At 35.2% G+C, this 18,996-nt stretch overlaps 2 protein-coding genes across 3 annotated transcripts in view; one reads left to right on the forward strand and one right to left on the reverse strand.

The window, feature by feature from the left end:
• Positions 1–4,633: 4,633 nt before the first annotated feature.
• Positions 4,634–14,242, reverse strand: LOC144979846 (6-phosphogluconolactonase-like). Its single transcript, XM_078927052.1, has 5 exons — positions 14,043–14,242; positions 9,912–10,112; positions 8,448–8,590; positions 6,274–6,414; positions 4,634–5,450 (listed from the first exon to the last, which is right to left on the reverse strand). The coding sequence occupies exons 1-5, from the start codon at positions 14,179–14,181 to the stop codon at positions 5,316–5,318; spliced, it is 759 nt and encodes a 252-aa protein (XP_078783178.1). The 5' UTR covers positions 14,182–14,242; the 3' UTR covers positions 4,634–5,315.
• Positions 14,243–14,587: 345 nt separating this feature from the next.
• The window catches only part of LOC144979847 (contactin-3-like), a 113,069-nt gene continuing 108,660 nt past the window's right edge, over positions 14,588–18,996 (forward strand). For both annotated transcript variants that reach the window (XR_013646783.1, XM_078927053.1), the window contains exon 1: positions 14,588–14,706. The gene's annotated coding sequence lies outside the window, so the exon portion shown is untranslated. The remainder of the gene's footprint in view (positions 14,707–18,996) is intronic.

The raw sequence follows: 18,996 nt of genomic DNA on the forward strand, positions 1-18,996 counted from the left end.
TTTAATAATTGAAAAAAAAACCCAGAAAAAACAACAAACCAGTCAAAAGGCACTGGTGCAAAAGTAAAAATAAAATCAAAGGAACTGGCTAATCATAATAATTATTTTTACTCCAACGGACGGACAATTTTCCTCCCCTTTTTTGGGGGGGGGTAAGATTGCACAACAATTGAAACATTTTGGGGCCGAGTCCAGGCCAGAGAAGAAGATAGATAACAATCTGAGAACACGACCTTTGTCTTTGTCTTCCTGATGAGGGATATCAAAGCACAGGCTTTCCTTCCCTCTTATAGTTTGTTACAGGAAAAATAATATAACATGTAGTATGATGAGGATGGTGATGGTGTTATAGTGAGGGGAATGGTGAAAGAGAAGGATGGTAATGGAAATATTAGGAAGGTTGTTGTGACGATGATGATGATAATTTTGTTGATGACGATGATGATGACTATTATGTTACCCGTGTGCAAATGTGTGAGTGTGTGTATATTTGTCAATATATCATGTTATGTATGTATTCTATAATATTGTATTTTATAAATGTAACCACATGACAAATTGCCACTATTAGGAGGACAACAAAAACATATCAATATTATTATAAAAACCAATCAAAGACTGGAAATTTTGAAAGACTTTAGAGATCAACAACTAGTAAGTGCCTATGAAAAATAAAAATAAAGGAGATATTTTAAAAAGAGAAAACAGGAACAAATTATATGTGGTTGCATACCGACCAACCTATGCTGAAAAAAATAAATAGGAGTCAATTTAAAAAATAGGAGTCTGGGAACAAAAAATAGGGGTAAACCTAAATTTTATTTAAAAGACTTTCATTATGTCTATACATCCGGTACTTTTTATGAAAGTTGCCCAGCATTCCTCAATGAGTATTACCTAGTACCACAAATTATAAAAAGTTGCACTCACCAACATGACAAATCAGTTTCGCACTTTCTTTTTTTATTTTGGGTCAAGACATGACGGATGGAAAAAAATCAAAGTTTTCCATATTACGACAGGGTACTCAAAAAGGAGAGAGAAAAAAATGTAGTAAATCCGATTTTATCGGGGTACTTGGCAGGTATGTGATTGTCTGAAACCACTAAAAATAACCCCCTAACCCACCCTCCCCCTCTCCAGCTGATACAGACACAGAGCCCCTGTTAAAAAAGATATTATTCAGGGTTGGGCGGATGGGGTGGAAACAAGTAATTTCATTTTAGGGACAAGAACAAGATGTGAAGCAATCTCCTTCGCTAGAAAAATCGATTGCTAATGGTGCTCGAATTTTTACTGCACAACTGTGATTTAAATTAAATTCTATCTTTTAAATATACACACACAAGTTCGGACTAAAGGCCAGAGGTATGGCCTATCTCAATTTATCAAATTAATATATAAGGTGTTGCTATTGGTTCTTGGTTGTATATTTTTACATGTTTGTATATTTGCACATTTGCATATATATAAGTATACATTGTCGCCATAGATTCTCAACTTTGTGTGTTTATATATTTTATTGGATGAATAAAGTATATATTATTATTATTCATCTACACACCCTATTGGATCCTGGATCTTTAAATTGAGAAATAAAAAAAGTAGAAAATGTAAAAATGACTAAATCATTCAAGGTAAGAAAAAACCAAAACAAACAGCAAAATACAAACCTTACCAAAAAAAAAATTTTAAAAAAGAAGAGAGCTGTCTGCCTTGAATGAAATGAGACAGAGTCCAAAGTATAAAATAAAAATAGAACAAATAAACAAGACCTGCCAACCCTTCACATTCCAAAAAGTGGAATCAGAAAGTCAGAAAATAGGAATTTGAGACCAAAAAAATAGGAATTTGTCACCAATGGATAATTAATTCCCTATAAAAAAGACCACAAGCTTTACCACCAAACACATAAAGATAAGAGTTTGTTCTGGCAGAGCTGGCAAACTGCATATCAAATGTGGTAGGTAATGGAATGGGAAAGGGTAGGGGGGAGGAGTGCAAAGCATATTCCTACTTAGCTCCATTTTGGCAATCATTAAAAAGAACATGTTTAAAAAATCACCTTCTTACCACCCCCCCCCCCCCCCCCACCGTCCTCTATTTTCTTCTTCTTACCATTATCATCATTGAAAATCCGAATTTAAGAGACAATGGCGGCATAGGGGAAAGGGAGAGTGAAAATATGGAATGATTCCGCCAAAAGTGGAAGGGTTGGCAGGTATGAATAAACCCGTTTCGACTAAATCTGAAATATAAATTAAAACAAATAAATAAAATAAAGAGTTGTAAATGTGTGTATAGATAATGAGATAGAGTCCACTTCATCGCCACCAAAGTGTTGTATTTCCAATAACAATGTATAGATAATGAGATAGAGTCCACTTCATCGCCACCAAAGTGTTGTATTTCCAATAACAATGTATAGATAATGAGATAGAGTCCACTTCATCGCCACCAAAGTGTTGCATTTCCAATAACAAGGTATAGATAATGAGATAGAGTCCACTTCATCGCCACTAAAGTGTTGTATTTCCAATAACAATGTATAGATAATGAGATAGAGTCCACTTCATCGCCACCAAAGTGTTGCATTTCCAATAACAATGTATAGATAATGAGATAGAGTCCACTTCACCGCCACAAAGTGTTGTAATTTTCCAATAACAATGTATAGATAATGAGATAGAGTCCACTTCATCGCCACCAAAGTGTTGTATTTCCAATAACAATGTATAGATAATGAGATAAGAGTCCACTTCATCGCCACAAAGTGTTGTATTTCCAATAACAATGTATAGATAATGAGATAGAGTCCACTTCATCGCCACCAAAGTGTTGTATTTCCAATAACAATGTATAGATAATGAGATAGAGTCCACTTCATCGCCACCAAAGTGTTGTATTTCCAATAACAATGTATAGATAATGAGATAGAGTCCACTTCACCGCCACCAAAGTGTTGTATTTCCAATAACAATGTATAGATAATGAGATAGAGTCCACTTCACTGCCACCAAAGTGTTGTATTTCCAATAACAATGTATAGATAATGAGATAGAGTCCACTTCACTGCCACCAAAGTGTTGTATTTCCAATAACAATGTATAGATAATGAGATAGAGTCCACTTCATCGCCACCAAAGTGTTGTATTTCCAATAACAATGTATAGATAATGAGATAGAGTCCACTTCATCGCCACCAAAGTGTTGTATTTCCAATAACAATGTATAGATAATGAGATAGAGTCCACTTCATCGCCACCAAAGTGTTGTATTTCCAATAACAATGTATAGATAATGAGATAAAGTCCACTTCATCGCCACCAAAGTGTTGTATTTCCAATAACAAGGTATAGATAATGAAATAGAGTCCACTTCATCGCCACCAAAGTGTTGTATTTCCAATAACAATGTATAGATAATGAGATAGAGTCCACTTCATCGCCACCAAAGTGTTGTATTTCCAATAACAATGTATAGATAATGAGATAGAGTCCACTTCATCGCCACCAAAGTGTTGTATTTCCAATAACAATGTATAGATAATGAGATAGAGTCCACTTCATCGCCACCAAAGTGTTGTATTTCCAATAACAATGTATAGATAATGAGATAGAGTCCACTTCACTCGCCACCAAAGTGTTGTATTTCCAATAACAATGTATAGATAATGAGATAGAGTCCACTTCACCGCCACCAAAGTGTTGTATTTCCAATAACAATGTATAGATAATGAGATAGAGTCCACTTCACCGCCACCAAAGTGTTGTATTTCCAATAACAATGTATAGATAATGAGATAGAGTCCACTTCACGCTACCAAAGTGTTGTATTTCCAATAACAATGTATAGATAATGAGATAGAGTCCACTTCATCGCTACTAAAGTGTTGTATTTCCAATAACAATGTATAGATAATGAGATAGAGAGTCCACTTCATCGCCACTAAAGTGTTGTATTTCCAATAACAATGTTCAACAATTCAAATTTTAACTTTATACAAAAATGTAAAAGACACACTCTTGCTTAGCTTTTCTTTTAAGTTATAAAATGTTTTTATGCTTTTAAGGGTTTTACGGCGCTTGCAACACATTAAGGTCATATCAGCGCCAGTAAAAAGGAAGAAAATGGGATAGTAAAAAATTCTAGAATTACAATAAAGCATCCAAGAAAAGGGAAGACAAAGGGAATTGGTTCAAATAAGAAACAGGTGTAGATTCCAAAAGCACTCTATCAAAGTACTTAGTTTGAGATCACTAAAAGTCTCATCCAGACACAAGCACAGGTCCCCGCTAAGAGGAACACACTCAAATGTTTTACAAATCATATATATTTTAAAGAAAGCATAATACAGTGCATAACAGAGAGATGATTTACAATGAAAAAAATATCATCTCCCAAAACTAACTATACATTCAACTGTTTCCCTCTCAGCCAGGGCATCTGGCCAGGACCAGGACAAAACCAAGTAATCTCATTCCAAGACAAAGACAGAAAGCATGTTGGATATAACAGATATAGGGGATAGAAGACACGGTATGTACCCCCCTGCCCACTATGGGAGGTCAGGAACCCCACCCAGAAAGTTATATAAGGTCAAGAATCCAGTACTAAATATAAAATCAAAATGTCACTCTGAAATAACATTTATTCGTCTCTGAACGGTGTTCTGATTACATCCAAAAGCACCATCATATACCCCAATAGTTATAATGAAATAGATTAAATTGTTATCATAAATGTGTTTGATGTAGTGGTAGTTTATATAACCTTAAATGCAATTTGTAATGTAAACAACTTCTCATTCAAATAAGCACCAAAAATGAAAAAAAAATGACTCAACATATTTTCCAAAGAACAAAATGCAGCTTTCCTTTCATACCAATTTACTTTCAAAACACAAATCACAATCGTTTGTTATCACAACTAAAACCTCAAAAAAAAAATAAATAAATAAAAAAAAAAAACAACAACAAAAAGACTTCACTATGGGATACATACAATTTACAATTCAATAAAAAAGATCTCATTTGTACATCTTCAGTCAGATATCTGTAACTCAAACCTACGCTTTTCAGCCTTTTTTTCCCCCGTAGAATCAGAGACTAATTATGGAAATGAAATCAGAAGTACAAGTGGTTGAAAACACAAAATCAAATTTGAATAATCGTCTTCAACACGAGTTTATATCCTTTATTACCTTTATCATTCCTTCATTACAATGAAACTAGAAATGTCCAATTCTCGATAAATCGAGGAGCCACTGATGAAATAAATTCTTCAATTGAATACAGATGAAAAAAAAAAAGATGTTACAATTTCTGCCCATTGCAATTGCTCTTCAGTTTGCTAGCTGCTCCCTTATCCAAGATCCAAACCACCTCTCCATTTGTTGGATTCACTCTTGCCGCAGGCAGTGGCTCATCTGATTCATCTTCTAACACTCGCTGTCAATAAATAAAGTAAATAATATTTTAAAAATAAATAAAAATGCATAAAATAAAAAAAAATAATTTAAATCTGAAATAATGCTTTTTACAAAGATTAAACAATTTTTTTAATCATTTGAAACAATTGAAAATTGTTGGAAAGAAGTGAAAGGCTAGCAGGAGTCAAGACTTCAGAAAAGTTGTTGTAAAAAAACGGAACTATCAAGAGGCATTATTTAAACTTAACTATTAACATTCTCATCAAAGAATGCCTCTGAGGTCTATTGACATCAGCTGAAAGTGCACCTACCACGAGTACAGGTAATCTAGCAATATGATGATGTAAGGTATGACAAATTCAAATAGCAAATAGAATTACTAAATGCTACAGTGAATGACATAATCAGTCGAATGGTGAAAAGGTTTGAACTGAGATATTGCCAAGTTTAGTTAGGTCAATTTTTATCAAAAATGAATTCTTGTCATAAATCATTAAATCAACCCTTTTCTGTACATCTTCAGAAAATATAAAAGCTTAATTTCACTTCTAAATATTTGTTACAAGTTGAAAACTTGTGAAATTTGAGAAAAGTTGCTGGATACCTTTCCCATACACCTGACCATAATTTCAAGAAAAATCACCTGATTTACTCCAAATTAATGCTCTGGGGAGCACATTTTTTCAGAAAATGAAAAAAAAAAATGCAAATCCAAAATTTTCACCTTCCGACAGATTTTGTCCTGCACTGACACAAACACTGACTGACATGTGCATTTGGGACACAGACATCAAGCCAACCTAAAACATTCTTTTAAAGTGAACAACTTCAATATCACTGACCTGTACAATATCTGCTTTTCCAGCACCACAAGAGGCAAAGACAGCACAGGAAGCGTTGTTGATTACAGGCAGGGTCAAGGTCACACGTTTTGGTGGAGGCTTTGGGGAATCACTGATTGGAGCTGCTCGTCTTACCGTCTCCTAAACGTGAAGTAACAATTACTGGTATCAGTAAAGTGTAACGTGAAAGTCATGTGATCCAAATTTATCTAAAAGCTGTAATGTTGTCGTTTAAAGTAATTCTAGTTTATAACTCTGTATAGTTAGTAATTATCTACAGCAACAGACCTATCCCACATTTCATCCCATTTATTTTACAAATTGAGACCACCCGTCTACTGCACCTTTCAATGGGGGAAAAAAAAAAAGACTCTATATTACACAATAATCTACGTTGACAAACTTGACATAGAATTCAACAGAGAAATGCCAGATGTTGAGCTGGTGCTGGCCACAGACCTGCGAGGAGCAACTATATCAAAAAGTCTGTATAACTTCTGGGGAAGAAATCCGAATTTGAAGAAATAATATCTGTCTACATACGACATTCATTTTCACCTTAACCTATATGAATTGTCATTTTAAAATACTTAATGTGTGTACTCTGGTACAGTTTGAACATACATCCATAAAACATCCACGTTTTCACTACTTTTTTTAAAATCTAAAAAATGAACTTTAAAAACCCGAATCTGGAGCAAAAAATAGATAAATAAAATAAAATTTTGCCCAATTTTTTGAAAAAAAAAAAAGGTATAAATGGCAGGTCTATAATCATGTGAAATCGAGGCAGGCTGATATTTTGGGTTGTTTTCTTTTCTCTTTGCTTTGTCTGGCACTGTTTTTTATACAAACTTTTTCAGATCTTTATCTTACACAAATGCCTGTTCCTTAACTTGACACAGTCATGTAAAACCATGGCTGACATCAGTCAAGCTTTAAAAACAAGGCTTGTGCTGAATTCTTTTCTTTTGAAACGAGAAAGAAAATAAAGTTGAAAACACCAATGTGCAGACATTTGCTAGTCTTCAGGCATTCATGAGTGAAATAAACAGTAACAAACACTTGCAATTCTATGGATAGGAACTGGTCTCTTGAAAACTACTGTCCAACCAATAGAAAATGGTAAGGGCTGCCTGAAGCCGGTGATCGTAAAATACTAACGAAAGAGTGAAAATGGAAAGGCTTCGAATGGGAACAAAACAGACAATGGACGTTTCGGACACAAACCCTTCGTCAGCACAACAGTACACAGATAAATGTGGAAAACAAATAAAATATAATGAAAAATAACTTGTATCATCTGTACTCAATGGTGGTTGCAGTATACAAGTTATTTTTCATTATATTTTATTTGTTTTCCACGTTTATTTGTGTACTGTTGTGCTGACGAAGGGTTAGTACCCGAAACGTCCATTGTCTGTTTTGTTCCCATAAGAAGCCTTTCCAATTTCACTCTTTCATTAGTATTGTCCAATCAATCAAACATAGACCAACAATTCATTCAGAGATATATTAAAAAAAAAAAAGAAAGAAAAGAATAGTGACTCAAAGGCTGGCTGAATCCAAGTGTTTACAAGTTCACGCCCATGGACGCTCCTTTTACAACCAGAAAAAGTATTGTTTTGTTTGTTGTTTTTAGGGTTTTACTGCGCTTGCAACATATTGAACAAATCATCAGCGCCAGTAAAAAGGAAGAAAATAGGATAGTAAAAAGTTATAGAATTACAATTAAAGTACCCAAGACAATGTAAGACAGAAGGGAATGGAATCAAAAATGGAACAGATGTAGATTCCAAGAGCACGCTATCGGTGTATATAGTTCACTTAGTTTGAGATCACCTAAAAGTCCCACCCAGACACCAGCACAAGATCCCATTAAGAATACACTCAAATTGTTACAAATCACAATGTTAAAGATATTTTAAAAAAACAGTATATAACAGAGAGATGATTTACAAGAAAAAATAATCATCTCCCAAAACTATGACTATACATTCGACGGTTTCCTCCCAGCCAGGTTCAGGACAAGTAATCTCATACCAAGACAAAGACAGAAAGCAATTGGAAATAAGATATAGGGGTATAGTAGACACAGCAAGTACCTCCCTGCCCACATGGAAGGTCAGGAACCCCACCTAGGAGAAAAGGTATAAGATTAAAAAATGAATTACTTTCAGCAAAGGATGTCCAGGAAAGAGAGAGCAAGTGTGGCCATCTGGTCCCATGCCTAAGACGAGCAGGTCAAACTTAGGCAAGCCCCCAGCTTGGAAGACCTTTTCCAGCTTCTTTTCATAGTCAACGGCAGCCTCCTCAACTGCGAAACAAATAGAAAAATAGAAAATAGAAGATGAGTAATTGGAAATCTTAAAAATAATGCATTTGTCATGCTCAGTCCATAGAACAGTCGGATCATTTCTTCATGACCCACAGTAAAAAATGTTTTTTATATATCATTATTTTTTATTTCAAAAATTAGATTAACCTTTCATGCCAGATATCGAAATATTAGTACCTACTTATAAATTAAAAAATTAATTAATTAAAAAAAGTTTTAAAAAATTGTATTTATGATCCATCACAACAAGGAAACATTAGGGATTTCCACAGTACTCTGTAGGTATTCAATACAAATAAAAAACTGTTACTGTTAGCAACAAATATCACTTGGAATATTCCATGACCAATATTTTAAAGCCTAAAATTATATTATTTGAATGTACATTTCTAAATCATAAAAGGAAAAAAAAAGTCGAAAACAAAATATAATTAGACTTATGAATAAATAACATGAGAAATTCAATGAAAAAAAAGTGTTTCATTTTCTGTAAACCAAAGCGAGCAAAGTTGGCCATGAAAAGACCTGTAAAACACACAATACCCTACTCAAATCAGGTGCAAATGAATACTTACTTATAGGTAGTGACATATTTGAAGTTAGAGTGCTAGTACAAAAAAGGAACCGTACAGGCTATTTGTACTGTTTGATATGGCAATCTGATTCCATATGTATACCATGTATGCATGTACGCTCATTTCTTTTGTATACATGTGTAGAAACAATGTGCTAGCGTGTATATTTGTGTATGTATTTGTAAATGTGTTGATGTCCACACCATGAACCAAACTGAGCATTGTTTACCTCACACGAATTGCCTTATTATTTAGACAATAAAGACTATTATTATTATTATATGGCCTGCCAAAGCATTTGGGAATACGACAAGCATGGCGAAATTATGATTATGCTCTGTATTGAGGCTATTTATGTGTTAATCTAAAATACTCACATCTTCCAGCCGGATATAACGTACCAACACACAAAACATTGTGTGTAACCTTAAAGGATTATAGTCGGATGGATAGAATTTAATGGGTACTAATCATTAAAATGACTGTCAAAAAACAATAACAAAGACCTGAGTGACATCAATTTCATTCCATAATGAAGTTGACGTCACTAAGCTCTTTGTTATCACTATTTGACAGCCTGTTAGTGATAAGTTCTCACTAAATTTTATCAGTCAGACTATAAACATTAAAGGTTACAAACAGTAGTATGTATTGGTATGTTTAACTGCATACCATCAATAAATTATGATTACATTTGTTTATCTTTAATTGGACCTTCAACTTACCAGTCAAATCTGGAGACAGAGGAAAAACATTCTCTTCTGCGAGAGGGACTATGGACATCAAATTAATCTTGTAATAACTGTAAGTACACTCAGGATCTGTGTAAGGGACGTGCCTTTCATCACAGAAGAACATTCGCCATTTGGACCAATCGGTTTTGGACAGTGACAGTCCATTGCAAAGAAATTTAGCAGCACTGCCACCTGGTGATAATAAAAACAGAAAATACATAACAAAGGAATACTATTTATAATAATAAATAATAATAATAATAATAATAATAATAATAATAATAATAATAATGACAATAATAATAATAATAATAATAATAATAATATTATTATTCCGAGTGGCTAAGACATTGCACTGTGATCCGGCTGACCCGTGTTCGAGCCCTGCTTCAGGCACTTTCGTTTTTTTCCATGAGCAAGAGGTTAAGAGGTCAACCCCCAATTTGCTCACTTGGACAACATGGGTGATTCCTGTTGACATCAGACATCTTGTTTGATGAGTTATCTATATTCCTTCGTGGAGCGCCTAGGCGACGATATCTTATGATGTTATGATGTTGTTGCAAAAGACATTATTTTTTTATTTTTTTAAATAATAATAATGACTATTAAAATTAAAATGAGCTTTTATATAGCGCAATATCCACTAAATGTGCTCAAAGCACTTTAATAATAATAATAATAATAATAATAATAATAATAATAATAATAATAATATTATTATTCCGAGTGGCTAAGACATTGCACTGTGATCCGGCTGATCCGTGTTCGAGCCCCGCTTCAGGCACTTTCGTTTTTTTCCATGAGCAAGAGGTTAAGAGGTCAACCCCCAATTTGCTCACTTGGACAACATGGGTGATTCCTGTTGACATCAGACATCTTGTTTGATGAGTTATCTATATTCCTTCGTGGAGCGCCTAGGCGACGATATCTTATGATGTTATGATGTTGTTGCAAAAGACATTATTTTTTTATTTTTTAAAATAATAATAATGACTATTAAAATTAAAATGAGCTTTTATATAGCGCAATATCCACTAAATGTGCTCAAAGCGCTTTACAAGGGGTCTCTAGTCAACAGCAACATTTAACATGTAGGACGGGACATAACGCCTGTTAAGCGATATTACAATTTTTCGGACAATGACAACGCTGTTAACGACCAGGTACTCATTTTACACCCGAGTACGGTGAGAGAATGTGAGTAAAGAGCCTTTTCCAAGGACTCAACTATGCACCGGGCGCATGGCTTGAACCCAGGACCGATCCGAAAGCGAGTGTCATACCACTAGACCACATAGCCGCACAGTCAGTATCATATCATAAGTCATCCTTTTGGATACATGACATACAATATTAATACCCAGTCTGAGTCAGCAGTTTTAATTCATAGATTGTATGCGATTGGCTCAGAAGCTCACAACATTGTCATCTGGAAGTAGTAGTAGTAGTATCGTTCGGCTACACTTCTATGTTCAAGGTATCAATCCAGGTTCGGAAGTCATCATCACATTTGTTGATGGTTTCAAATCCCCCTTCAAGTTTTGATTCTGGGCAATCAAGTACGAGGGGGTTTGCATCTTGTGGTGCTTGGTTGCACTTTGGGCATGTTGGTGATTCTTGGAGCCCCCATTTGTGCATGTCGGCAGCTGTTCTTGTATGTTTTGACCGTAGTCTATTTGCAGCTACCCAGTATTTTCTTGGTTGATCCTGTAGACCTGGGAGACTTTTACAGGGATTTTCAATTAGTTCCCCTCCTGTTGGTTTATTCCTTTTCCATTCCTTGTAACAGGCTTCTTGCGTGTTGTAGTTTTCTTTCTTTGATAGGTAGAAAGGTGAACGAGATTTTAGTCTTGATGTTGGGGGCGCAGTTTTGTACATGGTTTGCAGAGGAGTTCCACTATCTTCTTCAGCTCTGGATATCCATTTCTGTGTTGCATCCTCTCTCCTCAAGTGGGGTGGTGCTATAGCGCTCATGACTGGCAGCCATTGTGTTGGAAGTATAATGGACCAACACACAAAACTTTGTGTAACCATGAACTTCTTTAGTCTGGATAATACAGTTACATGAGAATTACTCATTAACGAGGATGGCAAAAAACCATAACAAAGACCTGAGTGACGCCAACTTCATTCTATCTATATGAAGGAGGAAAAATAACACCTAATGATCAAGACAGCCTGCACTTAATCATTTTCCGATGTGCGGCTATGTGGCCTTGTGGTATGACACTCGCCTTTGGATCGGAAGGTCTGGGGTTCGAGTCCCGCTTTGGGTGGTGTATATTTGAGTCTTTGGAAAAGGCTGTTTACACACATTTTCTCAACTGTACTCGGGTGTCAAATGTGTAACTGGCTGTTAAGAGAAGAGCATTGGTGATCTTTTGAATTTTGAAGGACATATTTTATCATAAGTCTATAAAAGTAAATATACATTCAAAAATGAAGGAAGACCTTTTTTTTTTCTTTATTGAACTTTTGTCAGTACTTCTACTACTACTAGACTATCTAGAGTACTAGTAGCCCTGATTGTCTTTGTTGTGTCTTTGAGTACAACTCAACAGTCCATTGAAATCACAAATGATGTGATTGGCTGTATCAGTCTCAGTCAAATGATTTTTATTTAAACTTTACACGGTATGGATTATTTTATATTAGTGTAATAGAATGCCATTTTATTATTTATTACTATTACTACTACGCCTTACTACTATAGGCTAGCATTCGTGTGTGTGTGTGCGTGTGTGTATATGTGTGTCTAACGCGGCAAGCAGTGATGCATGGGGTTAGTGTGTGTGAGCGTATGTGTGTATTCCGACAGGTATCTCTGATAACTAAGCAGAGTAGTATTATTATTATTGTCTTCCTTGTACTCGGTGTCGGTTGATACATCTTTTTATTGATATATTATTTCTCCTGTTCCAGTTAACTTTAAAAGACAAATTTACTCTCCTTAGATCGGGGATATCCATGCCTTCAAAATGTATATTTTATTTCTCTATACAATATTGATGTAATTCCAATATCTTCATTTTTATTTACAAACAAGCAACTCGCACACTGTTTATTCATGTGTTACACAATAACCAAATTGCTGTTGTACCCACCAATTTGTAAGAATATTATTATGATACCACATTTTCACCTGTAACAGTTCATTTATTTTTATATGTTGCATTTTGTGATTTATTGCCATTTTATTTTAGCATGTCGAACACCCTCGCGGGAATTCCCAATTTTCCTAAACATGCCCATCGATGATATTGTTGTGACGTAGGTGCTTTCCCTGGGGTCCGCGTCGATATTATTATATCATGCATTTTTCATATTTTGATGTTTTTGCTTTATTCAATAAACCTCAAACATTGAATAATTTGCCTTCTGACGTTCACTCCTTCAATAACCCTTTCTTTACGTGGGTGGTCGAGGAACCGGGGTTGACGAGGGATCTAAACCACTGGACTGTGTGTGCTCATCACATGAAATCGCTGATCTTCATTTTCTTTACACTACTACTCCTACCACAGCTGAGAGACATAGCCGCAACCGGTCACATGAAATCATTGTCTCTCGGCTGCCTTTTACTTTACATGAAATCAGCTATCATCATTACTATTTCCTACTCTATCTCTATTTGAGCACCTCCACAGAACGGTTACGGTTCGGAACCCAAGTCGACTCTGCGACTGAGACCATCCACCTCTTTGTACGGTACTTCACCACACTCGTGATACCGTTACATTAGTATTAGAGATGGGATTAGTCTTAGTTTAGTAATTTTAGTAGTTTAGTATAAGACTTTTGTTAGTGATAGACTAGATAGACGCTAGATAGTAGTAGCTAGGGCTAGAACTAGAGGATGCATATAATCAATACACCAGACGCCCAAATTGACATCAACAATCAACGTTCATCAAAACAATGGATATAATTTATAAATCATAAAGATATTACCTTACTCAAATTGCAGATCATTTATCAGCACCCGCCTGGTTTATATATAATATTATAATTGGATTGTCCAATTTTCATTTGAATTTGGATTGTGTCAGGCGCCACTTCTAATTCTACTAAGTGCAACTCATAGAATTGCAGGTGAACAGAAATCTAGAATTACCGTACCTGATACTCCTATCGTAAAAACGTCCCGTTCCTCTATTGCAGATGTAGCTTTCTGGATGACAAGCTCGCATAGTGCACGGGAAACATCCGCCTCTGAATCCAGGATCTTTACGACCGCACCGGAACAGCTGACTGCCATTTTGGAGGAGTTGGATGGGACAGTTGAAGTGAGAAAGTGAGAAATGAAATCGGTAGGCCTGCTAGAGTAAAAAGTGACAATATGCCGTGAAGTTTTTGTTAAAAACTGCCAAAATAAGCATCAGAAAAAAATGTTCTCTTTAAAACCACGGGTTGTCTCACATGGTTTTATAGATGAAAATAAAATCTGTTGCTTGAGCTTTGCTTTTAATTTGGAGCTTAATAAGTTTGTTTTTTTTTATTTGATGGATATTTACATAACAATAACTTAAAATGATGAAAGAGTGGCATGAGGAGGAAAACATCTCGAAAATGCCAAACTGGCATAATATTTTTTTCTTTTTTTTTCTTTTACGCTACTTTGACTTGGGTTATTTAAAAATTTGGATTATGTTTAGGAAGGTCAAGGTCTTTTAACCGAAGAAGAAAAAGAAACAGTAAAGGTGAGCTAAGATATCGGAGTGAGTCAAAGTGTCGATGAATTTTGTTTAAAGGTGTAAAAGTGACACACTCATGAAATGTGTAGGTAAGTACATGTTGATGTAGTAAAGCTGTTAACTTTTTAAAATGTATTACTTTGCATAGCTGTCTTATGTTACTTTATAATATACTCAGAGATTAGTTCTGAAAAAAAAGTGGGAGGTGCCCAGGATCCAAAAATGGAAGACGGCAGACAATGAAATGACAATGACATGCAGGGTTAGTAAGAGGATTCGGTGAAGCATGTCTCTAAAATAATAATACTTTTTAAAAAAGATGTCTCAACATACACAAGTAAATCAGATTTTGTTGTTTTATTTATTTTATTTATCACGTATTCGTATGTAAATTATATGTTGACCTGAATGATTTTTAGATTCAATAAATCGTTTTTTTTTTTTGTTGTTGTTTTTTTGTTTGTTTTTTTTTTAGAGTTAAAAAGAGTTTAAAAGAGAGAGAAAAAAATCGATTGCTTTGCTACCAATGCCAATCACAGAGAATCGATGAGAGGCCAGAATCGTGATGCCGAGGGATTTATTTAAACGAATAAGGATCCTCGCTTGATAGGTACTCGAATTCATTCAGCAGTTTTCGTCTCTTTCATTGTCGTGTGTATGTGTGTGTGTGTGTATGTGTTAGTGCTATTTAGATTGTCAAACTTGTAACTATTAAGCTCATAGAGCATGACCTAATCATGGTTATGAGCTATACAAATGCTGTGTATTGTTGTTTTTATTATTATTATTATTATTATTAGTAACCCTGAAATTATCAATTTTAATGTGGCATTCATTCACAATACTGTGTTTTACAAAAATACGTGACAAGTTGTCTCAATCCATTATTATGTCAGGAAGGAAGGAAGGAAGAACATTGTGTTGTAATCACTGGTTGAGTCCTTATCGTGTAGAAACCCATGGCGTAGGACTTTATTCCAAGTTCTTTAGTTTAAAACAGACAGTCACAATTACATGCTACCCTTTGAAAGGAGGCAAGTCTATTGCAAAGTATTTTTCATCAGATCCAACTATGTTCGGAGTCCTGATACATAGCTCAGTTGGTAGAGCATTCGCTTCACACGTAAAGGAACTGAGATCAATCCCGTGTGAAGTTGAGATTTTTTTTCATGGCCTCACTTCACTGTCCATCCAGCTGTGATTGGGTAGCTTGGTCTGTTTGATTTGGTGGAACGTAATTTGCAATAGACTAGTGTCCTATCCAGAGTGTAGCAAGCAATCGCTATTGCCTGTTTCAAACAATGGAGACTAGAATAAACTCTGGTTCTAAAGGATCACTTTAATTTTTACTATCTATGTCCATTCAACCACTGCTAGATGGACAGCTAGTCGAGAAAATTTGCACAAGTCAAATCTGTATTAATGTTTAACTCACTCAACCCTAACACCGACTATATCCGTAGTATACCCGGGGTAACTTTTACCTCATGTCAATTTATTACAATTTTTATGAGACAAATTATAGGCGTAGTATCAAAGCTAATGTTCTTAATTTTTACATGTTAATGGCAGTTGAATAAAACTATCTATGCACATGCTCAGTTTAAATACATCTTTTCCTATTTGTGTAGCATTTTGAGCACACTCAATATAGTGGATATAGTGCTATATAAATGTTTTTTAAAAATTCACCCCATATACCAGAGCATACTCAATGTCTCAATTGCTTCTATGTTATATGTTTGTGTTGAGAATATTGGCTATTACGCTTTACTGCTGGCCAGGTAACTTCGCGATGGTTGTGTGTGTTGGACCCGCGGTCTCCAGTAGTCGGTGAGTGGGGGCTCTGGTAATGAATGACTTGAGTTTGATACAAATTTTTTTGGGTTCGTGGATAGCTCATATGGTAGAGTCACGCTCTCACTGGCCTGGCAGAGTTGTCATACCAATAAGGTCACAGGTTCAAACCCCATCACCACCATGAAAATTTTTTATTCTCTATTGTCTTCTGGCATTTTTCTACTCACTTCATCTCTTGTTGTTACCAACATAAGTGCCTGCTCCACTCACTTTTCTGAATATTTAAATGTTCCAGTATTAAATCTACATGACATTAGGTCCAAGTCAAGCTTGACATTCAAAGGCAAGTGGTTTACGTAGGATTACATATATTGCACTCACTCCGGACCACAGATACTGTATGGCTTGGTGGGTGGCCCAGTGGTACAGTAATTTGTCTTGTCACATCATCCTCATCATCATTGCCTTTTTCACCCTGAGTCAGGGTATAGGCCACAGACAAACAGTTTCCATCCTTTTCTATCCTGAGCTAACTTTTTTTGATCTCATTCCATGTCTTACCACTTCTCTGTATATCAGCTTCTTGTCACAGAAGTCAAGAAATGTTAGCATGGTCAGTGGCCAAATGGGTGATGCCGATCATGGAAACCCTGGTCCTAACCTTGCTCTCTTGGGTAAGACCAAAAACTAGAGGTGCCTAAATAAGCCAATAAAATGGGAGAGAAATATAAAGTGAGTAAATTTGACTCATATATAAAGGAACAATGTGTTGTTCCCTTATATATGAATCACATTTACTCACTTTATCTTTCTCTCCATCTCTTGGGTAAGGCTCCTTACACACATTACCCCTCTCGACTCAGGTTGGTTGAGTATCTGGCTGTAGGCAACTACGGATGTTATAAGAGTGTTAGTACTAAAAGGGTGTCTAACAGGAGACTGGTACAAAATGACATGGAAATATGACTCCATTTGGCCTGCTAGGGTTTAAATGAAACTTTCTGAAGAGCATTTAGCACAGTAAATTTATAGAGATGTTCATATTTCTTTAATTTTTTTTTATTTTGATACAACAAGATTGGTGATCCTGAAGGTAAAATCTTGTCACACATCCAAATTTCCATTAAAGATACAGTTCCCTGTTTACCTTTCAGGGTTGTTGTCATAGCTTTCCATCCTTTGTTCACAGCAGCTCCGTTATACGTCATCTTCCTCATCCTGTTGTCTGACTAGCATTTCCTGTCTCTTCCACTTCCACTTCCTTCTTTCCCACTAGTCTATTTCTTCAGCTATATTCTTTCCCAACTTGTTATGACTTATGACGTGGCCAAAATTTAAAACCTTTATTTCATTTAATGTTGAAAGTGATTCGTTTCATTTATTTTTATTATATTCTCGGGCTTTGGGTTTGTTTGGGTTTTTTTGGGTTTTTTTATTTATTATTGCTGTCCAAAGTATATTGTCCATTCATCTATAGGAAGGCGTGCAAAAGGCATAAATTATAATTTCTTTTTTTTTTCTGGGATTTAACATCCAGGTTTCACCAGTATACACGACATGTATAAATACAAGTTGTAAAGTTTTGTGCATCACATTCTTTGTTTATGAGAGTTATTTTAAGATACATGAAGTAAGCTTTACTTATCAACATTCTCTATTTTCTCTCTATTTATCTACCGCATTTTGTTACGAACTGGCCCAGATAAGTAAATCAGGGTGGGGTTCCTGACCTCCCATAGTGGGCAGGGGGGTACATACTGTGTCTTCTGTCGCCTTATAACTGTTTTCCAACATGCTTTCTGTCTTTGTCTTGGAATGAGATTACTTGGTTTTGTCCTGTCCCTGGCCGGAGTCCTCGCTGGGAGGGAAACAGTCAAATGCATAGATATTGTTTTGGGAGATGATATTTTTTTCATTGTAAATCATCTCTCTGTTATGTATTATTATATTTGTTATTTTCAATGTATAATGTAAGCATTTGAGTGTATTCCTCTTTGTTGGATTTTTGGTTGTGTCCGGATGAGACTTATAGGTGATCTCAGACTAAGTACATTGGTGGTATGCTCTTGGAATCTACATCTGATCCCTATTTGTTCCTAGTTCCCCTATGTCTTACTTTTTCTTGAGTGCTGTAATTGTAATTCTAGAACTTTGTACTATCCATTTTCTTCCTTTTTACTGGCGCTGATATAACCTAAATGTGTTGCAAGCGCCGTAAAACCCTTCAAAAAAAAAAAAACAAAAACAAAAAAAAACAGGTTTCACCAGTATACATGTATAAATACAAGTTGTAAAGTTTTGTGCATCACATTCTTTGTTTATGAGAGTTATTTTAAGATCCATGAAGTAATTTTTACTTATCAACATTCTCTATTTTCTCTCTATTTATCTACCGCATTTTGTTACCAACTGGCCCAGATAAGTAAACAGATCTATTTGTTTAACTGGAAAAACGTCAATTTTTTAAAATTTCTCGTGGGCTCATTATCCCTTTATTGAGTACCAATCTCAGTTGAGTTAATATAACAAATATAGTAGTAATAATAGTGATGATAATGATTATGGTGATAATAATAATA

Source organism: Berghia stephanieae, chromosome 9 (assembly GCF_034508935.2).
Source record: "Berghia stephanieae isolate SIO BIC M18660-M18661 chromosome 9, UCSD_Bste_1.3, whole genome shotgun sequence".
Lineage (NCBI taxonomy): Eukaryota > Metazoa > Mollusca > Gastropoda > Nudibranchia > Aeolidiidae > Berghia > Berghia stephanieae.

Bases quoted from the DNA above. Each gene is read 5' to 3' on its own strand.
- LOC144979846 (XM_078927052.1), bottom strand. From the start codon at position 14,181: ATGGCAGTCAGCTGTTCCGGTGCGGTCGTAAAGATCCTGGATTCAGAG. The intron at 10,113-14,042 runs GTACGGTAATTC...TATTATCACCAG, and splicing joins TTTTACGATAGGAGTATCAG to GTGGCAGTGCTGCTAAATTT. The intron at 5,451-6,273 runs GTCAGTGATATT...ATTTATTGACAG, and splicing joins GAAAAGCAGATATTGTACAG to CGAGTGTTAGAAGATGAATC.